A 27,660-nucleotide genomic window follows, 5' to 3' on the forward strand; every position below is an offset into this window, starting at 1 on the left:
GATGTACCTGTACATTAAGAGGTATATTTTTTAAGTATAGTGTTTTTTTTTGTTGTTTTTTTTTTTTACAATTTGCCAAAAACTTCCAAAATTATTCATACACATTAACAATAAAGCTGTTGCTTTGATATGACGTAGGCTAAGCCTACCCCCTCGCCTCTCTCTCTCTCTCTCTCTGGTTGTTTGTTTCTATGTGCCCTGCGATTGGCTGGCGACCAGTTCAGGGTGTACCCCGCCTCTCACCCGAAGACCCTGTGACCCTAGTGACGATAAGCGGTACAGAAAATGGATTTATGTAAAAGAAAATACTCATGTCGGCTTGAAATGTAAAAACAATTTTAAAAAAATAAAATATCGAAGAAAATTGTCAATATTTTATATCAATATTTAACTCCACTTCTCACAGTATTTTGTCACTTTTTTGTGTTGTTTCTTGCCAGATCAAGTTTTTATGTTTATGCATGAGCTTAGTGACCAAATGCTTCTTGCAGTGGTATGCCATTTGTTAGATACAGTTTTATGTGTTATAATAAAAACAATAAGAATACAACTCTCTGTCTTGGGAAAACTTAATGATGTCAGGGGCATGATAAAATAGCACCTCATAAAAAGTGCGACATTGGAGACCAGCCTCAGGTCAGTGACCAGCACTAAGTGAGCTGTAGAGGTTTGTTGTCTTGCATAGTGGCTGCTAGTAAAATTGCGGATGCCTCACTCCTTCTTATCATTTTTACGAAAGAAAAAAAATAATGCTCCTCAGGCATCAGTCTAGAGGACATTTTTTCTCACTGCACCTATTAAGTTATATAATCACTCATATTTTATGGCTTGTGTTGGCCCGCATTAGGTGTAATAAAACATCTGATGATGGTCAGATTTTTATGGATGAGGAAGGTAGAAAGGCTCAAAATGCACAATATGTTTTGTTCAAACAATATATATTTTATTTTATTATTATACTATTTCCCTGTAATTGCAGCATGAATAATTTCCACGACCATTTCAAATGCATTTTGTTTCAGGATCTAAGAGTATTAGGTACCTGGTGACACCTTACAGTAATTTGATATTTGTTTTCTTTCCGTACACGAAAACAAATGCTGTATTGTAATGTTGTAACGGAAATGAGGAGGAAAGCGAGGGAACATTTTTTTTCTCTCTCTCCAGTTGGAAATAATGACATGCTTAGAATGCTGTTGTCTCATAAATAAAATACTCTGTTGCTCGTACCGACTATTTGGTGTTCTGGTGTGTACCAACATCTTTCCTATTGTAGGGAATGACTTTTTTGTTCCCACGAGATTGGCAACCAACTGTGTAGAAAATCTTTTATGATTTAAACCTGTGTCATATTTTTCTACAGTGGTGAACAAGAATTCAATCCATAATGCATTCATTTCATCTATGAAGCTCTAGGCATGAATATTTTATGTCGTATGTGCTTCTTTGAATTTAACAAAATATCAATGGAAGTGTCTTAAAGGAGTTTTATAAAAGCACGCCTCACTATTGCGGAAGATAAAAAGTAATTTATTTCTTCATATTGGAAGGTTTTTTTTTAGGTGTTTGCTTAATCTCTGAAACCTGTGTGTAATGAAGATATTTGTGTCTATTTTAAAGTCATTTGACTCATTAATGATACATTTGTCACTATACAGTATTTGGCATTGTAACATTTTCACCTCTCATGTTGAGATAGCAGTGGCATCGGTGCATCACTGCTTAGGGTTGTTTGGCATATTTGTTTAAAGTTGGTTGCATTCAAACATAATCCGTTTATTTCTAGACATGACATCGTGTGTAGCTCAGTTGGTTTTGTTGTCATGTTTATCCCTGTCGATTTGTGGTTTCCATTGTGGCTTCAAAGTTTCACCCCTGGAGCTACAAACCCGAAATTGTCTTCCACTTATTGAAAATTACCTAATTACTTTCCCCACTATTGTTTTAGTTAGTTATTATTAAAGAACAAAAATGTATATGATAAAAAATTGAAGTATTGCATATAATGATAAACAATAGCTCGTTGCCTTTTGTGCATTTATTGATAAAAAATATTTGATGTAACCTTTTTCAATGAAAATCCCCCAAAATCTGGATGCATAATTCACAGTACAATTTAAGACAAAAAATATTATACAATGTAAAAATTAATTAACTTCCTTGAACCTGACACTTCTTGAAATGTTCTATAATTGATGTTTACGGATTGAGATTAATTAATTGAAATCAAATAATCTCTTGCAGTGTGTTATTATGCAACTGTATGTAAAAGTAAATTGACTGATATGAAAGTAATAATTTAAGCATTACAGACTAATTAGAATGTGGACAAGGTTCGTTAAGTCACAAAATCTTATATGAGAGGAAGATTACTATCACTGGGCCATTCAGACATCTTTATGTCTTTTGTGTTCTAGGAGGTGATGTTGGTGGAGGATGAGTCTACTTCATGTTACTGCCTAATGGACTCGACAAGCTGCCACTTGCTGCTCAACCAGCCAGGCTCCTACGCCCTCGTGGGCGAGCCCCTGACACAGGCTGCCATCAAGAGGCTAAAGCTGGCTGTGTTCGGGAACATGGAGGGCACTTCTATGAACTACAGCCTGCGGGTGTACTGTGTGGATGATACGCCACATGCCTTTCAGGTGGGGAAACAAAATATTTATTGGGCACATCCATCAAAGGAAGAACATGTAGAAACTGTTTGGGAACGCTAACATGCAGGCCCATCTCTTTGGATGGCGCCGTTTACAAGCAGTCACGTTTTGCTTTTTTGGAAATCAGATCAACAGCAGCACTTGCCACCTCGATTCCCATAATAGAAGCTGATCTTTTTGTCTAACAGCCACAATTGTGCCAGTTGAAATTTTTTTTCAACATTTTGGGCTCTATATTCATGAACAGCGCATCTGCAGCAGGGCGCAAATTCCCGTGGGTTCTCTTTTTGTGCAAGAACTGTGCATATTTGGTTTGGCAGACCAGTCTGCAGCAAGTTGGGCATTCCGGCGCAGCAAGGGTGTGTACTTAGAGATGTGCCCGGCGAAGTAACAATTTGGTGTCTAAATAGACCTGCTGATTCTAGGGCTGCTCTATTATGGAAAAAGTAATGATCACGATTATTTATAATTGTCTAGAATCAATGAGTCCCAGCCCTGGAAAAATTATTCCCTGCAATTTATCATCACAGAGTACAGATACAGTCATCCTCGCTATATGATGGTTATTGCTTGGTAGTCCCACGGTATCGCAGATTTTTATTTGTACATTTGTACAGTATTTTGTGTTATCTATTGTTCTTGCTGTGTCTCAATGTATTATGTTGCAGCTTGCCACGGTACCAATTGTTTTAGCACGATATATTTTCCCAAAAACTATCGACGATAAATGATAATATCGTTGATGTTTTTTTTTATGCCACTGATATAATTATATTATAGTGCATAATAATTCAAGTACATCCTTTTCAAGAAAAAAATAATTTTCAGTTCTAAACAACATTAAACATTGGCGTTGTGATGTAGAAGAATAAATAACATATCTGAGATAAATAAACAATATAAATAAATCTGACAAAAACTGCACTGAAACAAATATTAAACATTTGGCACATAGGTATAGAGTCATTAACCCACTAAAGACACCCCAAAAATGTCTTAAAGCCTGCCAAATTTGAATAAATAAAAACACATTTATTATTTATTATTTATTTCTATTTATTGTACGAATGTGGCAACACGGTGGACGACTAGTTAGCATGTCAGCCTCGGCCACCGTGCCTGTTGTCATGTTATGCATTGCATAATTTCTCCTGCATGTAGAATTTCTGCTGCCTCTTGACATTTGAAAGAGAGAGTTTATCTCTCAATAAGCTTTACCCTGGTTAAATAAAGGATGAAATATAAAATAAGGCTCGGGCTGCTGGACTGCGATGTGAGACTTTCACCTGTCAATCCAGTGACGCTGAAGATGAGTTCGCTGAAATCACCTACTGCCTGAATATTGATAACGCGTGCCGCTGTGCTTAACGTTCAGAAACAGTTAACTTTCCCATATGTGTGTGTGTGTTCTGTTTTATATCCATGTATAATGTTTTATATATATATATATATATAAAATTACATTATACATTTATATCGTGGAAATTAAATAAAGGCTTCTTTAGAACACCCTTCCTTATCTGCAAAGACTCAAAATTTTATTATGAGGACATATTGCATGTTATAATGATGGAGAGGACAGATTATTTTTAATTTGAATAAACCTCTGGGTAAAATTTGGTTGATTAACGAAATTACAAGTGTCAAAATAATCCAATAGAGTAATAGGGTGGAGCCGAGCCGGAGTTTGTGTACCAGGGTTAGCTATATGAAGGGTCAAGTGAGGCTAAAGCCCCTTCAAACAAATGCATTTTCCCCTCATATCAAATCTGCAGGTTTCATCAACTCTCTTTCTCCTCCGCTACATACTGTGTGCTGGCTAAGCAATGGTGTCCAGTGGGACCTTCCCCCCAGTAAACACCCAATCACCATTTAGTCGACCAATGAGCCTGCAAGTAGCTAGATTTTACTCGCTCACTGAGGCAGACTCAGCTGAAAAAATTTTATGTCAGATTGCATACCGAATTTGGTGAGTGTTTAATAACGAAATTATGTTACACCTCGACAGATTTGACACTGAGACAAAGTTCTTGGTATTATAATCACTACTAGTCAAATGTTAATCGATACTCATTTTGTTATCATGTTTGACTTGATTTGTTTTTAGGCAACCCAGATTATAGGCATTTTAAGAATTGAGATCCTATAAGTGAACATCTGGGAAATCAGTATCCCTGTGATCCCTCGAGTGACTTGGCAAAACACGAGAGCTCAGCCCTGCGACTCATTCTTCTCTGCGACCACCATTCTGTCATGTCGCAGCCATCAGCAGCAGCTGGCTTTTTGAATTTGGTTTATGCCTTCCAAGCAGATGCCAGACGTGTGTATCCCGTGGGTTCCTGTCTGCCGAACACCATATCTCTGTTGTGTGTTTCCCCAAGCTTTATTAACCACACACTGCTTTCTGGTTCTGCATGAAGCCTGATTCAACACTAACACCTATGAGGGGGTGTTTTTTCTTAGGCTGACAAATAAAGGCTGATGCTTTGCATTGCATGGAACTTTCTTTTTAGACCGCACGTCACTCTCTTGAAGAAAGAATATTTTATTTTCAAGGCTACTCCATCCAGATTGTATTAGGAAAAAAGAAACACACCGTAGGCTGTTTGCCAACATTCGTGTTCAAATATGACTAGATAATATAGTTCTGTTGTTTTGTGTTGTCAATCTTCTACATTTAAACAGCACTGGTTCTGTATAGTGTATGTCAATAAAAAATGAACTAACTTAAAAGCAAGCACTGGGAGAAATTTAAAACATTTGCACATTTGTTTCTATGTGTTAAATAACCTGTGTTTCAAATAGCATATCAAGTATCATTTACTTAAGTAATAAGAGGTTTCAAGACATACTGTATTTTTACTATACTGACAAGCTACTGACACCCACTTTTAAATCATTAATTTTACCAGTCAGTGGTTGGGCCTGACTCCTTAACTCCCTTGTGAATCTTCTTAAGGAAACCAAGACATTTTGGACTATTCTTCTCTTCTTTCAAGAGGACTGCTTTGGAATAATCCAGTAGATCATGCCGATTTGAAAATAGGGCTGCACGATTACACCCAATAATCATGATTATTTTGATCAATATTGTAATCACGATTATTAATCATGCTCATTCCTCATGTAAAGGAAAAATCTATTTTTATTGGACTACTTTTCAACAAACTATGTAAACAATCTTCAGTGCAAAATTAATCTTGAAATAAGAATAAATTATAGACACTAAAAAAAACATACCCAAGAAATTAAAATTTATCGAGGGCTAACAGAATAAATATGCTATTGCAGCGTGCAATCACGAATTGCAACTTAATGGAAACAAATGCAGTTTAGGCATGAAAGACAATAAGATTAGGCTGGCCTAATTTTCATTTGGAAATCCTCATCGACATAGTGAATTGTCAAGAGAGGGTAAGGCTCTATTTTTCTGCTTGACCACAGGTCAGTCGTGCACGGTCATAAACTGCAAAGTTGTGATTTCACTCTCTATTTTCTCCCGGCATTTTTCACTGTGGTCAGGCCAGCCTCCAGTCAAAGTCAAGGCAGCCGCGACAACGATTATTAATGCTGTGCATTACAGTAACATGCCGCCTCTCTGCCAACATGCTGCGATCAAGTAATCTTGGGCTCAAAGGATGTTTCAAACAGCAGATCAGGGACAGGTGACTCTAAATCTGAATCTTGTAATCTTGATGGTTTCAGATAGGTTCAAATAAATCATCACACATCAAAGTTTACAGCAATGCTTTATAGGGAAAAACAGAGAAAATGAGCAATGACTAATTCTCATATCGAGATATATGGCAGACTTGACAATATATGTTCCAGGTTGCTCGTTGTCTCTTTTCTTGTTTCAACCAACATTTGTCTGCAGTCTGTTTTCATGCCCTGTGAAAGACAATATGCAATTTACCCCAAGCACATTCTTCAGAACAAATAAGTACACACTCATGGGTATCCCACAGCGTTCATGTGCTGGCTTTCAATCTGAGTGACCTTACATCAGTTACACTTGTGTTTGCAATGATTGAAATGCTCTAGGAGAGACAGGCCAGACATGAAACCATCCCACTGGGACACTCAACAGTGATGACAAATAATCACCTGCAAGCAACAACAGAAGAGCTCTTTCATCATCACAAATTCAATTTGGGAGACAGACGTTTGCCACTGACACACACACACACAAACCTTTCAACAGTGTCAACTCCAAGCTTCATTCTGCTATGTTGATTCTTGTAAATGTGATGCTAATGGTGAGCACATGTGGAAAGATTTGTTAAAGTGGAGACATGTCACTCACTTCTTCCCAACACATTTCAACATTAATATTTGTGATAAGGCAATAAGAGGATTTTGACAAAAGGGTTAGTAACAGGTGTCCGTACTGGTATGCAAAAATGTGTTGGTCTTCTATTTTCTTTTGCCTTCCTATTATTTATGTTCATTACATTGATACTTTCTTTGACTGTACCAGTTAAGCATTCATTTTCCTCTCCCGCACCCTTTGTCACCTAGGGAGTGGTGGCAGCTGAGAAGAGTAGAGGGGGTCAGCTTCTCGAGGAGCCGAAGATGTTGCCTTTTCGAGCGAACACCTTCAGCCTACAGGTGTCTATCCAGGATGTCCCCCAGTTCCTTTGGCGCATCAAACCCTTTACCACCTGTCAGGTAATGCTCGGCATAATTGAAAAGTTGCTCTAAAAGAATACGACTGAAAAGTCTTCAGAAAAGTGCTAATTGGCATTATCCTGTTTATGCTGTTTAAAGCTACAGTAATTGCTATGGTGTGTCTAGGATGTTTCTACCACTTTTATTCCTTTAAATAGTGTGAAAACTACATTTTCCCCCTTTTTTATACACACTACATCATTTATCAAGTCATTCATTTAATATTTTAATTAATGTTTCCTCATAACACTGCAGAAATATTCCTGCTGTGTGCTGTGTTTTTATTCTAGTATAGTGGGCACTTATCAGGTCCATTAAACTGCTTCATTCAATCGATCTGTACATGCAGTGCTTTGTAAATTTATTCAGACCACTTGTCATGGAAACAGAATAACATGAATATTTTATAAATCTTTCAAAAACATGTTCAACTTCCATTTTAGTGAGCTGTCAATGAGTTGATGTTTTAATAGGAACTCTCCACTGATTTCACCTTTATATACACAAATCTGAGCAAGCTCTCAGCTTCTCTGAGAAGTCAAAAATTAACCAAACATTCACCCTCTTCATAATTTTTTATGTTCACTGCATGTAAACTGCACATTAATTTTATAATTCGACAATACAATAATGATGTACAATTTTTACATTTTCTGTTAAACAGTAAATTGAAAAATTTGAAGCTGGATTGAATAGCAACAATGTTTTAGCATTAAAAATACCTTTACGGTTAAATATCTCCAACTTACCAGTGTATTTAACATTATCCATCCATCCATTTTCTGAGCCGCTTCTCGTCACTCGGGTCACGGGCGTGCTGGAGCCTCTCCCAGCTGTCATCGGGCAGGAGGCGACGTACACCCTGAACTGGTTGCCAGCCAATCGCAGGGCACAAAGAAACAAACAACCATTCGCACTTACAGTCATGCCTACGGGCAATTTAGAGTCTCCAATTAACGCGTGTTTTTGGGATGTGGGATGAAACCGGAGTGCCCGGAGAAAACCCACGCAGGCACGGGGAGAACATGCAAACTCCACACAGGCGGGGCCAGGGATTGAACCCCGGTCCTCAGAACTGTGAGGCTGACGCTCTAACCAGTCTTCCACCGTGCCGGCGTATTTAACATTATATTACAGACAAAACACTATCCATCCATCCATCCATCCATTTTCTGAACCACTTCTCACACGGGTCGTGGGCATGCTGGAGCCTATCCCAGCTATCATCGGGCAGGAGGCGGGTTACACCCTGAACTGGTTGCCAGCCAATCGCAGGCCACATATAAACAACCATTGGCGCACACATTCACACCTACGGGCAATTTAGAGTTGTCAATTAACCTACCATGCATGTTTTGGGGATGTGGGAGGAAACCGGAGTGCCCGAAGAAAACCCACACAGGCACGGGGAGAAACATGCAATCTCCACACAGGCGGGGCCGGGGATTGAATCTCGGTCGTCAGAACTGTGAGGCAGACGCTCTAACCAGTCGTACACCGTGCCGCTACAAAACAATATATTGGTTATTTTTTGTTTTTTACGAATGCTGTGGCATAAACCTTACATTGGGTGGTGGTCTAATACAGTTTGTTAAGCGCCGTCTATTTCAATATGTATTATCTAGCGGTGGAAATACCAAGGTTTTATTTTACGAAATGTAAAATTGCAAATGGGATGAGTGATCGAAACACACATCAGATGAACTCCTTCACAGCAGAGGTCTGACCAAGAATAACATTTCCAACTTTCTTTTATACACATATTCACTCACTCATCTTTTTATCAGCAATTTATTCAGCATGTGCTACTTCCTGCTGTCTTACCCTGAGTGTAATCAAAGTCGACGCTATCAAAAGAAAATGACAGAAGAAATGAAAGGAAACAAAACGTTACAGGAAAAATACTTTAAACATTATCAAGCTGTTTCAGTTCAAACAACAAATTATCGTTTTAAGACTAACATCTCTGCAACCATTAGGTGGAGAGAAGCTACTGTGCGTCCTGACTACTGTCGGGGTGCCCGTGAGCAAGGCAACCCACACTCTTAAACTTGAGGGAAACTATGCATTTATTTCTGCATTTTCTGCTGTCCAAATAAATATACAGTAGCAGAAAATACTAGCTGACTATCTTAGTTGCTGCCGCTATGGACACATTAAGGACACATATTTGTATATTTTGATGTGATTTAAAACACATTTCAATGAAAAATTAGACCTGACTGCTGTGTCTACATAAAGTGACTTTATAAACAGCTGACCCAAACAAATACAGCAAATGAGTCTATTTGATGTTGATTATTGTTCAAGGCTGTGGCATTCAAAACATTGCATGGTGCTCTGCCAATGCTGGTGCATGTACAAAGACAACAAGTAACTGCATAGTTGAAATTTCCTCCTCCAATATGAATCTTGCTCTTACCCACCTTTCCTTTTTCAGAATCAGAAACATGATATCTAAAAAGTAACACAGACTGCTGCAGTCGACCACTACTGTTTAGTTTATGACTCTTTTTTTTTTTACCTGTAGAAGAAATTTGCAGAGCTGCTGAGCTGTATCCTGACTTAAAGAATACAGTGAATGTAGGGTGAAAGCTCATCCACCTTCTCAACAGCCTTATTTATTAGAGCCTTGGGACAGCAGGCGCACCTCGCTTTGGTGGAGTAGGTGTAGAATAATAGTCGAGTCGAGTGATAAAGAGCGTCCAAGCTTTTGGCCTGTACTGTATTCCGCATCTGTCATGAACGGAACAGAGGATAGGACCCAAAAATGCACGACTCCAAAACAAATGGACAGTTTCAAAAAGAGAGCTTTAATATACGGGCAGAGGTCGGTACACAGGCAGGCAATCCGAAAAGGCAACAGTAACCAAAAACGTGAGGCAAAAAGGCAAGGTCGATAATCGGAACAGGGTCTAGTCTTACTGTGAGTCTGTGACGTGGAAACAAGGAATGCTGGGTTACGCGACGACAAGGTACAACGAACTGGCGACCAGAAAGAATGAGACACAAGGTTAAATGCAAGGGGTAATTAGGGTGAACGAGGCACAGGTGGTAAAGATGCTCTCAGGAGCAGGTGTGTACGAGACAGGGGGAAAAGAACATCCAGAGCCCCTGGATGCGCAACGTGGAAGTCCCGAATGAGCGAGTCATCCACGATAAACGTAAACGGCACCCATGAACGTTCCTCAGGCCCGTAGCCCTCCCAGTCCACCAGATATTGAAACCCCCCTCTCCCTCCGATGAGATGACAACAGCCACCTCACAGTGAAGACAGGGCCCCCATCCATGAACCGGGGAAGGGGGGGAGGAGGGGGCCTGGAAGGCGGGAAAAGAGGAGATTCCCGGGCGAGCTTGAGCAGGCTGACGTGAAAAGCAGGGTGGACCCGCATCGACCTTGGAAGCCTAAGCTTCACGGTGACATGGTTGATGATCTTTGTGATGGGGCAGGGCCCAACGAACCTGGGAGCAAGCTTCCTGGACTCCACCCGGAGTGGAATATGTTTGGTAGAGAGCCAAACCCACTTTGTAGTTCGGGGCCGGTGTCCTCTGACGGTCAGCAGCGGTTTTGTATGACCGTCCCTGGTCCAGCAGCATCTGGCGGGCTCGCTCCCAGGTCCTCCTGCAGCGTCTCACCAAGGTCAATGCTGCTGGAACTGTGGACTCTGGGGCTATGGCAGGAAATAGAGATGGTTGGTAACCATGCACAACGTGAAAAGGCGATAGACCGGTGGATGCAGAGGGGAGGGAATTGTGAGAGAATTCGACCCAAACCAGTTTCTGAGACCAGGATCGTGGTTCCTGTGAAGCAAGACATCGGAGACCAGTCTCCAGGTCCTGGTTCAGCCTCTCGGTTTGTCCGTTGGTTTCAGGGTGAAACCCAGATGACAGACTGATGGTAGCACCTATGAGATTGCAAAACTCCTTCCAAAATTGCAAAATTAATTGGGGACCCTATCAGATACCACATTCTTGGGGAAACTATGGAACTTGAATACCTGGTGTATCATTAACTCGGCAGTGTCTTTAGCTGAGGGGAGTTTCGGGAGTGATGAAGTGTGCCATCTTAGAGAACCTGTCCACGACTGTGAGAATGGTGGTATTTCCTTTCGAGGCCGGCAATCCCGTCACAAACTCTACAGAGATGTCTGACCAAGGACGTTGTGGTATTGGCAGGGGTCGCAACTTCCCAGAAGGACGTTTACGAGAGGACTTGTTAGCAGCACATACCTGGCAAGCATTGACATAATTGCTAACATCCCTTCTAACATTGGGCCACCAAAAGCGCTGTTCGACCACAGATTGAGTCTTGGCAATGCCTGGGTGACATACAGTTCGGTTAGTGTGAGCCCAGTGGTTGACTCTTCCCCTTCAGGTCGGAACCACATAAAGCCTGTTTTTAGGGCAATTTTCAGGGCTACGAGTGTTCTTCAGAGCCTCCTTTACCACCGTCTCAATGTCCCAAACAAAGGCAGAAACGAAAGATTACTTGGGAAAAATGGTTTTAGGGTCGGACAAAGAATTCTCTGCACAGAAAATGCACGATTAAAGCATCTGGCTTACCATTTATAGAACCAGGTCGGTAGGATAACGTGAAATTGAATCTAGTGAAGAACAGAGCCCATCGAACCTGGCTCGCATTTAATCTCTTAGCAGATTTAAGATATTCCTGGTTCTTGTGATCTGTCCATACTAAAAACAGAGTATGTGCCCCCTCTTGCAAGTGCCTCCACTCCACCAAAGCCACCTTGACTGCCACCAATGTCATAATTTCTCTCGGCTCAGGTCAGTTTTTTGGAGAGATAAGCACAAGGATGTAACTTACCATCCTTGAGACATTTCTGGGAGAGCACTGCTCCTATACTGGCATCAGATGCATCGACTTCTACCACAATGATTGAGATCTGGCAAAGTGAGGATGGGAGCAGAGGTAAAGCTCAATTTAAGTTTCTGAAAAGCTACCTGAGTAAGCAGGTTGCATAGGAAAGGTCTGTGTGGCGAGGTAAGATCATGCAAAGGCGAGAACTGAAATTTCTAATGAACTTTCTGTAGAAATTAGCTAACCCTAAGAACCTTTGTACGTCTTTGCGTGACGTGGGAGTGGGCCAATTAGTCACAGCATCAACTTTGCAAGGGTCCATTTTGATTTCACCTGGAGCCAGCACGAACCACAGAAAAGAAACGGACGCCTTGTGGAACTCACATTTCTAAGCCTTGACATATAGTTCATTCTGCAGTAACTGCTGCAACACAGTGCGGACATGAATGATGTGAGTCTCCTCATCCGGGGAGAATATCAAAATATCGTCCAAATATACAAAAACGTACACATTCAACATGTCATGCAAGACATCATTGACAAAGTTCTGGAAGAGAGTTGGAGCGTTAGTTAGTCCAAAAGGCATCACCAAATACTCGTAAATACTCGTCGGTGTGTTGAATGCTGTTTTCCATTCATCCCCCTCCCTCATCCTGACTAGATGATATGCATTTCTTAAGTCTAGTTTGGTGAAAACCTTGGCTCCCTCCAGGAACTCAAAGGCGGTGGAGATGAGATGAAGAGGGTATCTGTTTTTCACAGTAATATCGTTGAGACCCAGGTAATCGATACAGGGTCGCAGAGTCTTGTCCTTCTTGTCCACAAAGAAAAATTCGGCTCCCGCAGGGGATGAAGATGGGCGAATAATCCCGGCTGCCAGTGATTTTTCCACATACTCCTTCATAGCTTTTTGTTCCGGCCCTGAAAGAGAGAACAACCTCCCCCGTGGAGGTGTGGTTCCAGGCAGCAAGTCAACGGCACAGTCACAAGGTCTGTTGGGTGGATGGGATTTGGCCTTCGACTTGTCTTTAATGTCCTGGTAACAGGTGGACACTTGAGATAAATCAGGATCCCCAGATGGGGTCTGTGGATTGTCATTTGAAACATAGCCCTGAACATCACATGGAGGGCTTGAAACAGTTCTGGGCGCAATTGCTGCCCCATGACATAACATGCCCAGAGGACCAGTCAATGTGGGGGTTATGTAATTTCAACCAAGAGTTCCCTAAAATAAGGTCATGGCATCGAAAACCTGAAAACTAATGCGTTCCGTGTGAGAATCAGGAAATGTCAATGAGTGTTTGGGTGCGGTGAGTGATTTTGCCCATAAAACTGCCGTCTGCAGCATAAGTGTTGCGGTGGCGTTTTATTTGAAAGGTTCTAAGGTGCATCCGTCTAACGAGGAGGGAGCTGAGTAAGTTTGGGTCAGAACCAGAGTCAATTAATACAGGTGTATGAATTTCTTGATCAGGAGAGCATAGTATCACTTTAGGAAGAACCCGGGTAGGGTCTTCCTTAATGAAATTTAGACTCAACGCTCCCGTAACTTTGCTACCGGCACCGGCAACCTTGATGTGACAGTTGCTCACGGAATGACCCAACTGCCCGCAGTAGAAGCCGGCATTGACGTTCCTCAGGGGAGAGACAGAACCTGCCCAGTTGCATGGGTTCATCCGTGGTGATGCTAGCCAGTGGATTGAGACCGGAAACCGGGAATCTGCCTTGGTTTGGCTGATCACCAAGGCTCGTCCTCCAAGTGCGCGGTGAGGCAACCTTCGCCGAACTCCGTCCAGCTCGCGATCCAAAAGCCTTTTGTCTATCTTTACAGCAAGAGCAATGAGAGTGTCCAAGTCGGTCGGCAGGTCTAGCGGGACCAAATGATCCTTGACGGCGGGGGACAGTCCTTGAAAAAAATGCATCGAGTAGTGCCCTATTATTCCACTGACTCTCAGCTGATAGAATGCGAAACTCAATTGCGTAATCTGAAACCCTGCGCTTGCCTTGGTGTAAAGTGACAAGGGAGCGAGCTGCCTCATGATCTGGTGTGGAAAACTGAAAGATTTGCTCTATAGTCTTTACGAAAAAAAGCCCACGGAATGACACGCGGCGGAATTGCGGCTCCATTCAGCAGTAGCCCACGCCTCCGCACGACCAGTCAGGTGGGAAATGACGAAAGCGATTTTTGCCCACTTGGTGGGGAAGGCAGCTGCCTGCAGCTCAAAGTGGAGTTCGCACTGAGTGATGAACATCTTAATATTCCCAGAATCTCCAGTGAACCTCTCCGGTCGAGAGAACTGTGGGCAGACAGCAGCGGAGGTGGCAGTTGGTTGCATGGTAACTGCTTCACATGGAAACGTTGGTACCGTGGCGGTATCGGGTGTTGTGCCAACTGGTTCCTTCTTCTGGATCATTTTCATAAGAACTTCAAACTATGAGGCCACCTGTCTCATCTTATTGTCCTGATGCTCTGACAGTCCCTCTAGATGAAGGTGGAGGGCAGCAAGCTGCTCATCCTGCTTCGAGAGGCGTTGACCCTGCGCTTGAAGGGCTTTGCGCACCGGGTCTGAGTCTGCTGTGTCCATGTTATGGCCAGTTTGTTCTGTCATGAACGGAACAGAAGATAGGACCCAAAAATGCACAATTCCAAAACAAATGGACAGTTTCAAAAAGAGAGCTTTAATATAAGGGCAGAGGTCGGTACACAGGCAGGCAATCCGAAAAGGCAACAGTATCCAAAAACGTGAGGCAAAAAGGCAAGGTCGCTAATCGGAACAGGGTCTAGTCTTACTGTGTGTCTGTGACGTGGAAACAAGGAATGCTAGAATGCGACAACAAAGTACAACATATTGGCGACTAGAAAGAATGAGACACGAGGTTAAATGCAAGGGGTAATTAGGGTGAACGAGGCACAGGTGGTGAAGATGCTCTCAGGAGCAGGTGTGTACGAGACAGGGGGAAAACAACAACCGCAACACACACCCATGACAGCACCTCCCCCTACCTCTGCCTGACGATTATCTGCTGCTTTGTGCTGTGCCGTGCAGTCAAGATCAAAATCACGAGGTCTTCAGCAGGAACATAGGTCAACACTTTTAATACAGTCTCCTCTGAGAATTACTAAAAAATCATGTATTAATATGTGGATTTGGCAGTGATGGAATAAAGAAGAGGTCATAGACATTGCTAGATATGTGCTGGTTCTCCAGAAATTAAATATAGATGAAATCCATTTTTCAACAGTCATTAAAAACTGAACCTTATTATATATTAGCTATACAAGTGTGTAAATATTCAAATCTCCTCTCGGCGCAAATCCTATTCTCATCCATCCATTCGTCCATTTCCTTTGTCCTCATTGGGTGAGGGGCATGGCACACCATGGACTGGTTGCCACCCAATCGCAGGGTGGCAACCAGTCCTTGGTTGCCACCCTGCGAACAAACAACCATTCTTCCTCATTTTTACGATTACATTTTAGACAATTACACTATAGAGTCTTCAGTTCAACCAAGTTGTTGGAACACGGGACAAAGCCAGAGCAAACATGGGGAGAACATGAAAACTCCACACAGGGAAGCTGGATCCAAGTTTTCAACCCCTTAGAACTCTGCATCAGACATGCTGTGTTTTTTTCTCTCTTTTAAATAAAGGCTTCATGCTGTGCTTTTTTTTTCCCCTTTTAAATTTTTTTTTTTTTACAACTCATATTTCTGTTCCTATTGGTGTGGCTAATGTGTGTGTAAGAATGGGTCCTGTTAAGGTTGAGACCTGAATCATGTTTTGAGCATACCACTGTTGTGTACACTGTAACTATGTGTTGCTCGTAGGAATTCTCCTTCCCTCAAGTGTGGTGCAGCAACCGGCAGCCTCTGCACTGTGCCTTCTCTCTGGAGAGATACAGCCCAGGCACCACGCAGCTCTCCTGCAAAATCAGCGTGCGGCAGGTCAAAGGCCATGAACAGATTCTGCAGGTTTACACAGCTGTTGGCAAGGTGAGCCACTTCGGCTGCGGGCGGGAGATGGACGGGACAGTGTACTTTCTTGCTCAACGTTTGTCTAACCTTCCTGCAGCATGCCCACTATCAGCAGGGGCAGCTCTCCTGAGCATGCGTTGTGTATAAAAAGAGTGACGATACCACTATATTCTCTCCCAAAATTGTACAGTAAATACATAACAGCAGCCCAGGCACTTCCATGCATTTAGGAATCTTTATTCAGAGAGACACTTTGTCCAGAAAATAAGTACCGTATTTTCACGACCATATTAAAAGGTGCAGTCTCAGTTACAGGGTCTATTTCTGTATTTAACACATACATAAGGCGCATTATTGGGCGCAGGCATGGCAAAACATACAATAGCTTAAAACATGCTGTAGCATGCATGCACTCTAAAACAGTGTTTTTAAAAAGGCAGCGGGAGCAAAACTGAGGTCGGTTGTACTTTATTGAAGTATTTAACAATGTACTCGCGTTATTTTTTTATCAATCCTCATCCACAAATCCATCAAAGTCCTCATCTTCTGTATCCGAAATGAACAGCTGGGCAAGTTCTCAATCAAACACGCTAGGTTCCCTCTCGTACTTGTCAGAGTCAGTCTCGTTGCCATGTGGCTCCTCAGAAATGATGCCGGCTTTTACGAAAGCTCGAACAACAGTGCAAGCAGACACGTTAGCCCAAGCATCCGCAATCCATTCACATATGGTGGCGTAAATCGCCTGCCGTTGCCTCCCAGTTTTAGTAAAGCTGTGTTCGCCATCTGTCATCCACCGCTCCCACGCCAGCTTTTCCTTGTAATCCACCGGAAGTTGCTGCGCCACGGTAGTCCTTGCCCGGATGGATAAATGCCGCCGTTTTATAAAACGAAAGCACCAAGACGGATCTCCTTGAAAATGTTCGATTTTCATTTCTTCTGCAAGGGTTATTGCACTCAGTCGAATGGTGACTGTAGAGACGCTTCTCCCGGCTGTTCTTTGCTCATTAATCCATTGCTCGAGTTGGTCTTCCAACTCGGGCCACCTCGCCTTGTTTCCGCGGAAACGCAGCTTCGTCTTCTTGACTTGGCGAAGCTCGTTTTCCTGTTTCCTCCACTTGCAAACCATGGATTCGTTGATCTTGAATTCTCTCGCGGCTGCTCGATTCCCATGTTCCTTCACGTAACTGACAGGTTGCAGTTTAAACTGTGCTTCGTAAGCGTGTCTCTTCGTAGGTGCCATTTTCGGGGGTCCTGAGCCAAACCGATGTTTTTCACGATGCACACCCCGACGCTATATACCTACTCGGGACGTGGCTTTCGCGTCCTCCTTCACGCACCCTTCCCCCTTTAGGTCCTCATGCTGTCCTCAGCCACGTCCGCTTTTCCTCTGTATAAGCAGCGTGTCGGCAGTAAATGTTCCCAGTCAGTCAAGCAGGTCAAAAAAAAGTCACAAAGAGAAAAAAAAAAAAAAAGTAAAGCTCATCACACAACAACATTTATAGATGTTGGAACTCAGTGCACACATAAGGCGCGCCCCATTATAAGGCGGCCCGTCCATTTTGGAGAAAATGTAAGACTTTTAAGTGCGCCTTATGGTCGTGAAAATACGGTACTTTCACATTCACATGCATGAACACCTGGGAGCTGCTCAGAGTAACAACCGTCTTCTGTCAGCAGCTGAGCGGCTCCACTGGAGCAGCTCGGAGTTTGAAATCCTTAGTCAAGAGCACCTTGACAAGCGTCTGTTTAGGCAGAGGAGAGTGATACTCTTCTGCTCACAAGTGCTTTTTCACACTCAGTCATTTACATGCTTATCTTGCCCGAGGCCTTCAACACTACTAAGCTTTCATCATCCCAGGAGGATGAATTCTTTGTCAGAAGTGACAACTAAACAGATTTTTTTTTTTTTTACACCCACAGCAGTTGTAGAACTATGTAATATACAGTATTATTAGCTCTGTCAAAACACAAAAATTACAAACCATGATGGCTATTTTAATTAGCAAACCTAATTTAACATTCTTCCTCACTACTTAAAAAATATATATCTTGGCTAAGTGTGTGTGTATGTGTATATATACTATGCTATTCATAGATAAATAATTATCAGTAAATTATTATACACTGCACCAATTGTAATTATTCAAACTTTGAAAAATAATAGTTGTGCAGCTATTTTGAAAATGCAGGTTGTTTGTGGCTGTTTAGACAGCTTGGCTTTTTGCTGAAAAAATAAATAGAAAAGCAGTCATTTTGGACACATGTATACAACTGCCATTTTGGAGAGTAAAAAGGGGGTGCCTGCATACATGAGTATGCTACATTGATACGTGAATTATGGAACACTCTTGTTCTGGATGTTTACTGTGACCCGCGGAGAGACATTAGTACTATAAGTCCAATTCTTAACCCAAATAGAGTACCTGCCGAGTGTTCAAAAATGTGTTTTTAAAATATCAGGAGTACAAACCGTTGGTTTGCATGGTCGAGTTTTATTGTAGCTGTTTATGACCCGAAGGATCCTTTTGACAATGTTGTCTGAAACATACAGAGAAACTGGAACTCATTTTTTAAATTAGATCTTTCTTGTGTACAAACCTTTTGATGACATTATATACAGATGCAGGATAGTGTTGTTGTAATGATGTTTATGATTATTCAAAAAATAAATCTGTTTACTAAGTGATTAAAACCTGTCTGACCCCGCTTCTTTTTCCCCAGACTGAAAAGGAATTGGTTCCAATTTTCATGCAGACAGACTGCACCATCACCTCTCAGACGGGGCCCAAGGCTTTCAAAATCCCCTTATCCATCCGCCAGAGGATTTGCGCCACCTTTGACACTGCCAACGCCAAGGGCAAGGACTGGCAACTCTTAGCCCACAAACTCCACTTAGATCGGTGAGCCGCTTTCCTCTCTTGCATTTGGTGTGAGATTGTGTCAAATTTGGAACCTTTGTTCTGCTGATGAGACTGACTCCAAGTGTTATATGCATGTAATAGTGGAATTTCTTCTCATTGGTTGTTAAAATGCACAGAATGCATCTAACATAGAGAGAATATAAATATTTTCAGATCACATTAACTCAGGCTTGTTAGGCGCACAACCACTAATTGTTCTGTATTGTGTTTTATGTTGTTTTATCAATACTATACAGTGAAAGATAAGGACGCAATATTTTGCAATATCAATATTATTGTCCTGCCCTCTGATTGGCTGGTGACCAGCCCAGGGTGTCAACAAAAGGTTAGCTCGGACAGACTCCTGCCCATGCGCAACCCTAAAGTGGACAAGCAGTATCGAAAATGGATATTTCGTCCCACGCTTCGTGATCAGACAACACACACAGGTCACCGGCACAATCTAATAAGACGCAAGAGGAGATCTGTATTCAAAATTATTTTACCAACGTAATAAAACCCAGCCATTTGTATTTACAATTTTTTCCCCCCAGTATGAGGCGGTGCAATTGTACATCACTGCAAAGTCCAATTACAATATTAAGCATCATGTTAATTACTAACTCAAAATTTAATATGGTTACCTCTGTAAAAAACTGAATTTTGAGATGACCGGTGTTTACCTGATGAAATGTCAAGTGTAATTCAAAACAACAGTATGTGCACTGATAAGGTTGTGTGCGTGTGCGTGTGTGTGTGTGTGCGCGTGTGCGTGTGTGTGTGTGTGGTGTGTGTGTGTTTAACAAATGGGGGGAGTCCCTATTGTGATGGTGATCCTCAATGTTCTTTGCAGGGCTTTCGATTGTGGTGGATATTTAGTCTCTTGCTAAGCGGATGGTTCATGAGGGTCTGCTATCTTGGAGTCCTTTGGGGTTTCAAATTATCTAGATAAGATTTCCTCTCCACACTGGTTGGTGGCTTTGGATCGGACCAAATGCTGCAGCCTTTCAAGTTACCTTCTTTCATTGTCCTTGGGGAGTTCTAATGAGCTGCAGTGAAACACTGACCCCTACCGGACCATCCGAACATGACAAATTCATTGGTATGCAAACAACAACAACAACAACAAATCTAAACAACACAGGGTTTGTTCTCCTGTTAAGAGAAATTATTTGAGATGGTAACATATTCTTGAATATGTTTTGAATTCTCATGAAGGGTTAAAGCGTTAACCTCACATGAACACACCATTTTTTTTGTGTTCATTTAAGATACCGAAATTATAGTGAGCTAAGTCATATTTATTTAGTACTAATGTTTACAATTAAATATTTAGGGTTTTGTGGGAGATGCATGGTTTTTTATCTGTTTGTTTTGTTGTTGTTTATTTCATTTAACTGTCCATTTAATGTAATAGATTTAGTTTTCCTGAAAAATCGGAAGGTGCTCAGAGGTCTTAATCAACAACTTGTACTTCTATAAATTAAAGTTTATGTCCTCAAATGCTTATTAGAGTATCTATGCTGGTATGTTTATTTGCATATAATTATCAACACGTTTAATCCTTTTGGAAATTAGATATGAAAATCCCACTGTAATTATATCACTTGCAGCATTTAAAGAGGGCCCATTATGCAAATGTCCACCTCTATATTAATATTCTGGGAGCGTCCCAGAGATTATTTGCACACACCAAAAAAAAGTATATTAGCAGTTTTTGTGCTGATGAACAATATCGTAAGTAGGGAGAATATGGCAGAATGGAGGAATGAATACATAAAGTGGGATTTAAAAAAGAGAAGGTTACTGAAGAAATTGGAACAACCATACATTTTGTAGCTGACAAGTGGTTCTGCAGAGCTGCAGACAGTAGATAAATGACACCATCTGTCCGTCCATTTTGTTTTTTAAAGCGCTTGGTCTCAGTAGGGTCGCAGGTGAACTGGAGTCTATCCCAGCCGACATTGGGCAAGAGGCAGGATACACCCTGGACTGGTTGCCAGGCAATCGGAGGGGGGAAAAGAGACATGAATTTTATTTACCTTTGAAATTAAGTTATGTCCGTCAGCACCATCGCCTGACAGCCAGTCACAATCTAGACACGTTTGCAGTTCTTTTGGAGGTCAAAGAGCCAAAATGTTCCCTCAAAAATGAGACAACGCCACAGGGATAACCATAGTTACTGTGTGGTTGAGCTAAATGGTTGTATCTAGTCTGAAAGGCACATTCTTAAGAATTCTTTGTAGGTCTGAGCGACGTTTCAACTATGGTGGATTTGGTCAGCAGCCTGCAGTAAGAAGCTCAGACCGCTTCTCATTCATCACGCAGGACCATCACTGAGTCTCATCACCCCCAAATTTCATTTGCAGCATGACAATGACAACTATAGACCCACGTGGAGTCATAAAAACTTGAACAAGGTGCCCTGCGATTTATGATTTGGAAACCCACCTGGCCCTGATATTAGCATCTTAAGGTTCTAAGGAACTTTTCATAAGCAATAGGTTTATGTCCTTATATCATTTAAGACACGCAAGCAATACCTTTGACAATGTTGGCAAATTCCTTCTAAGGAAGAATTCTTGAAGAGAATCAGTATTCAGGAGCGGGTGGCCATTTAACTTGAGTGGTTTGACTGAGAGAGACAGAGGAAACACACATGGGAAGTGGGAATTACAGTGCAAGACATACTGTATAGTACAGACCCCCCCTGGTGCCAAGGTATGAGAAAAATAAAATTCATTGATAATCTGTTCTCTCAATTTAGTAATCCATTCCCTCAATTTAGTAAATTGTACCCTCAATTTAGTAATCCGTACCCTCAATTTAGTACTGTGTTTAGGAAACACGCAGGCTAATTGTAGCCGGTCCTGCTAGTACTGCTATATAATGATTAACCCCCTCGAACTACAGCAATATTGCCTTTCAGTTAAAAAATGGGATTGTAGGATATATCACGACATGACAATTTATACACAGAATTCACACCAGTAAGAATATAACATACAAAAAGAATTTACTTCACTTGACAGATATACGTACTGTTGCTAACTTGACAGATATACGTACTGTTGCTAATTTGGTGCTCATGCAACGTAGAGTCATTGCTTTGTAGTCCTTTCTGAGAGAATCTTCTCCAAAACAGGGTAGATCAATTCCAGACAGAAGAAACTGAAGCAGTTCCTCAAAGCTTGAGGTACTTGGTATTTCTTAATGCCAATCTTAGACAAGTTATCTGGATGCTGATTCCCCCCCCCACCCCACCCCCATTTTGTTCGTACATAATTTAACTTGCATTGATTATGACAAGTACTGAAGCCATAATTTATTTGCAATTATGATTATGTCTGTCGTATGGAAATGTTCTTGACAATTGTTCTGGAAGTGAATTTTTATAGGTTGGCAGCTCTGTATACATTACAGTGTACTAACATGTAGAAATCAAAAAACATTTTCATTATTATTTTGCTTACCTGATCTGGGTTCATGATTTAATTAATTCAGCGGAATATCAGTAATTATTCCACCATGTAAATGAGGGCCTTGGTTTATGCAATCAGTTTTGCATACCACATCATTTGGTGATCCTCCATAACAGGCAGCGCTGATAAGCACATGTCATCTACATATTCTCTATCTGCACTTTACAGCAGCTACAGAAAAGTAGCTCGCTGTTATGTTTAGTTTCTAGGTGGACACAAGGAAGTGGCAGAATCTGGTCACAAAGAAAAACAAGCAGTTTTTAACGACTGAGTAATGTGAACAAACAAAAATCCGTCAAGGGTGGTGATGGTAGAAGAGTCGAGTCCGTCAAGGGTGGTGGTGGTAGAAGAGTCGAGTCAGGATAAACTGTAAGCATACATTTGGTTTGCAGAGGTTCAAGAATATCTGACTGGAAGTGTCAAGGTATTGCCAAGCAGAGAGCTGGCAATGAAGGGTCATCTTACCCAGGCCTACGCTTGTATTCTGAATAATAGCAGTTTTGTTTGGTTTTAATTAGCAGAGAGGTTCAAGATTCTTATAGCATTCATTTCCATACAGATAAATGCATTTGGAACAGGATGATTGGACGACATTCCACAATTCCTTTTTAAGTTTCTTCATGCTTTGATTTGAAATAAAATGTCCGGCATTCCCAATGCATGTAAATAGAAACCATTGTCAGGATTTTGAGCTTTACCCATTATTTTTAGCACACTGCTATTATTCTGAACACAAGTGTATGTTGAAGAGCTAAGCAGGAGATCAGTGATTTGTGTGGCTCATCAACCAGAGCCGAGAGATGAGGGAGCCTGACCACGCTTCCAGCCAAGTCACTGCGGAGCAGGCAAAACATGCCAAGTGTACAAACATGTCAGAAAGCCATGACAATAGCTTTCCTGTTAGTCCCCCTCCCACTAACATTACCATAATAAATAATGATGGGATGAGGAATAGAATAATCTGCATCTGAAAAAACGGGTCAATACTGTACCGTATACTGTTTGTACTAAGTATATTATCTGGCTCAAATGAGAAAGAATGAGACACTGTTAAAGCAGCACACGAGAGACCAACTGCATTTTTCTTCCATTTTTAATTCCATTGTGTGTAACGGCCAGGTGTTCCAAGATGTTTGTCGATATCTAATAGCAATAAATAGTTTTCCTACTCCCAATGTTCATTGTTTCTTTCTATTCATTCATCTCTTTTTTGTGCATCTCAACAGAAACCTTGCTTATTTTGCAAAGCAGCAGAGTCCCTCAGCCGTCATACTGTGCCTATGGGAGGCTCGCCACCAGGACACAGCTGACCTTGACTCTCTTGCCAGTGCCCTTGAGGAAATTGGCAAGATTCACCCCAAAAGTTCCCCCAGGGATCCGGATGAGCAGGAGACTGACTTGAATCAAATGCAGGAGAGCAGTCTGAGATGAATCTCCACATTTGCAAATCATAAGGCAGAAGGTTCAGCATCTCAATATCCAGGCTGAAGGAAGAACATCAAGCTGTCTTGAGTACACACAATGAAGTGTGGTGGTGTGGCGCAATGTGTCAATGTAGACACAATGATCTGTCTCAACATGGAGAGATTCGGCTTTACCTGCTGTGGATTCTACTACTACTGTCCTCTTTATTAAGCAGCCTACTACCGCTACTGCTAATCAACTTCACTTTATTCTTTGTTTACAACTTAATTTTATGTATTCCGTCCTAGTGGATTGGTCGGAGAGACAGATATTGTGTGTCTAGTAGTTTTTGATTTGCCGTGAGAACAAACGCGATATCCACCTTAGTATTGGCAGAAGATACTAATTGCATACAGTAAATGTTGTATTTGTGAAAATTCAAAGAATTGGATCATATTCATCTCTTAAAACTGTCCTGAAGATCTAGTTCTATTTTCAGACTTTGAGCATAATATATGTTGTATGATAAAATGATGGTATACTTTCCATCATCTTCGCCACAGGTGTCAAACTCAAGGCCCGGGAGCCAGATCCGGCCCGCCACTTGATTTTATGTGGCCCGCGAAGGAAAATAATGTGTGTCAACTTCCATGATTCTTGTTCAAATCTGTCATATATCATAAGTGATAATGTTGAGATACTGCAAGCATTTTTGCGTTACCAAACATGAACAATAGTTGAAAAACCCATTACCCTTGATTTCTGATTCCAAAACTATTTCATAAATTGCGCGTGTAAATATGATGAGGCGATTAAAGATTTTTATGGTTTCACAGTCATAATGGCCCTCTTGAGGGAAACCATAACTACAATATGGCCCGCGACAAAAAAGAGTTTGACACCTCTGATCTACACTATGGCAGCATGGTTAGAGAGTGACTGCCTGACATTCTCGCATTGTCCAGTGGTTGAGTGATTGCATATCGCGTTTTTACAGAGTTTTTTTCACTGCCTGAAAAAGGGAGCTGTCGGGGCTACATGACTGTGGCTTATCAACCAATTACACCGTTAAGAGCTGTCACGTTGACTTCACATGAGCACACCAAACAAAATTCCATGCATCTCCATTTTCCTGGGGTAGCAGGAAGACTCGAAAACTGGAAATAAAATATATTCACAATATATTTTGACACCCCCAAAGGTTTGAGATTATTCCGACTGTGCTAGTCCGATCACAGATCAGAACAGTAAAAATCAATACAATAAAACAGGTAGGAATTGCAGAAATACACTACTCCATATTACTCTGTTAGTTTCTGTTTAGTTTTCTTTCCATATCATTGTTATATTTGACAGACTTATTAAGTTCACCTAAAAAGAGGAAAGGCACGTGGCGTTTATAAATGATTACATTAATGAATTATTTACTGACTGCGGGAAGAAATTAGTATACCGTATATTGACTGACCTTTGCAACCAACCAAGTCAAATAATTTAAATCTTTCCAAATTGCATGGTTAGTGCCTTAACCGAATATAAACCATACAATGTCGTTGCCATGAAGTAACATAAATGTGTGTTGAAGGCAACACATTAGGTATATGTACGGTAAATTTCCTTCAGAGCAACAAAATATACTGAATATCAGGAAATTAACAATCACAGTACTTGTGACCATGTGCAGGCATACTGAATGATTAATGGAGTTACGTGAAGGAGCTGCATGCTCCTATGTAACACCTGGTTCATCAGTGTTATTCGGGAAATTGGTAATTAACAGTCTGTGTTAACCGGTGTCAAAACATCTTCACTTAAAAATTTATTACGCACTTGAAATTTGGAGCCGCACTTTAGATGTATGCCTTACGGTTTGTTTAACAAATATTCTCTGGGAAATAGCCAGTGGCGACTGCTTGGAAAAGGGGAGGCACTATTGTGGTATAGTTGGAATTCTATCCATCCATCCATCCATCCATTTTCTGAGCCGCTTCTCCTCACTAGGGTCGCGGGGGTGCTGGAGCCTATCCCAGCTGTCATCGGGCAGGAGGCGGGGTACACCCTGAACTGGTTGCCAGCCAATCGCAGGGCACATAGGAACAAACAACCATTCGCACTCACAGTCATGCCTACGGGCAATTTAGAGTCTCCAATTCATGCATGTTTTTGGGATGTGGGAGGAAACCGGAGTGCCCGGAGAAAACCCACGCAGGCACAGGTAGAACATGCAAACTCCACACAGACGGGGCCAGGGATTGAACCCGGGTCCTCAGAACTGTGAGGCTGACGCTCTAACCAGTCGGCCACCATGCCGCCTAGTTGGAATTCTATCATTCAAATTGGAAAATTGCCATGGGTATCCGCAAATATTATAGGCACAATGAGGTCGAAAAAACATTTAAGGGAAATTCTGAGGCAAAAGGCAAGAGTGCAAGAATCTCAAAATGATATTTAATTTCAAAAGCAGGTGGCACGGTGGTCGACTGGTTAGCACATCTGCCTCACAGTTCTGAGGACCGCGGTTCAAATCTCAGCCCCGCCTGTGTGGCGATTGGATGTTCTTTCCGTGCCTGTGTGGGTTTTCCCCGGGTACTCCGGTTTCCTCCCACATCCCAAATGCATTAATTGAAGACTCTAAATTGCCCGTAGGTGTGAATGTGGCTGCGAATGGTTGTTTGTTTCTATGTGCCCTGCGATTGGCTGGCGACCAGTTCAGGGTGTACCCCGCCTCCTGCCCGAAGTTAGCTGGGATAGGCTCCAGCACTACCGCGACCCGCTTGAGGATAAGCGGTTCAGAAAATGGATGGATGGATGAATTTAAAAAACAATAAAGGCTCATGCAGGCAAAAATAGTCCAACAGTCCAAAAAAAACAAGGTTCCAAGTAACAAAGAAACACTAGGGATAAACTAATGACATAAAACATAACATGATTGGAGAACTGTGACTCACAGCAACAGACTACAAATGACAATAAAACAACCAGGACTGACAGAAACCAGGGATCTAAATACAAGCAAACTGACAAGACAATGAGGAGCACCTGGACAAGTCGCGTAGCTGGAGGGAGCTGATCGGTTGACACAAGGTTATTAACAAGACATGAACATGTGACACAGGAAAACCTGACTAAAGCATGAAACAAACTAAATAATCAGAACCAAGTCAAAAAAACAAAACAAAACAAAAACGCAGGCCATGACAAATGTGGCGTGTTGTAACATACATTAGTTCAAATTTTAAATATATAAATAAGATATATTAAATATTTGCAAACATGAGCAACAAAATTCAGTTTCGTGTTCACAGATGCATTTGAACCACAATGGGCTCTATTTTCCTGACTAGCTCAAATCCCGCACGGCGCGTGGCGTAACTCTCTGCGGGGGGCGACAAGAAGACGGGCTAGACCCGGTTTTGATAATTTAGTTGACCGGTGTACCCCCAGCACATTTAAAATGGGATTTATGTGCTGGTGTGGGCGTCAACAAAGATGGCTTCAATCCTGTCCAACCGAAGCGGGTTATTGCATACCCTTTAAAAGCGGCACAAATAGTCTCACATGGTGACATCATATATGCAGGAGAGGACTCAGCGACCAGGACTGTAGTATTGATGTTTACCGGTGTACCCTTATTAAAGGTACCAAATGTTGGCTATTTAGACCTTCTTAGAATGATTCTATAACGTGGACTAAGTATAAGTGTCAATTTCATTTCAAAAATGACATACTAGTGTCGAGAAAAGTCCCCTCTGA

The 27,660-nt window shown here is 41.6% G+C and overlaps 1 protein-coding gene across 3 annotated transcripts in view; it reads left to right on the forward strand.

Moving 5' to 3' along the window:
- The window catches only part of unc5db (unc-5 netrin receptor Db), a 189,676-nt gene extending 163,764 nt beyond the window's left edge, over window positions 1–25,912 (forward strand). For all 3 annotated transcript variants that reach the window (XM_061671017.1, XM_061671019.1, XM_061671018.1), the window contains 5 exons: window positions 2,418–2,645; window positions 7,179–7,328; window positions 15,975–16,139; window positions 18,843–19,021; window positions 23,730–25,912. In XM_061671017.1, coding sequence (XP_061527001.1) covers window positions 2,418–2,645; window positions 7,179–7,328; window positions 15,975–16,139; window positions 18,843–19,021; window positions 23,730–23,934 — 927 coding nt within the window. In that variant the 3' untranslated portion in view covers window positions 23,935–25,912. The remainder of the gene's footprint in view (window positions 1–2,417; window positions 2,646–7,178; window positions 7,329–15,974; window positions 16,140–18,842; window positions 19,022–23,729) is intronic.
- Window positions 25,913–27,660: the final 1,748 nt, after the last annotated feature.

This window comes from Phycodurus eques, chromosome 3, assembly GCF_024500275.1.
Source record: "Phycodurus eques isolate BA_2022a chromosome 3, UOR_Pequ_1.1, whole genome shotgun sequence".
Lineage (NCBI taxonomy): Eukaryota > Metazoa > Chordata > Actinopteri > Syngnathiformes > Syngnathidae > Phycodurus > Phycodurus eques.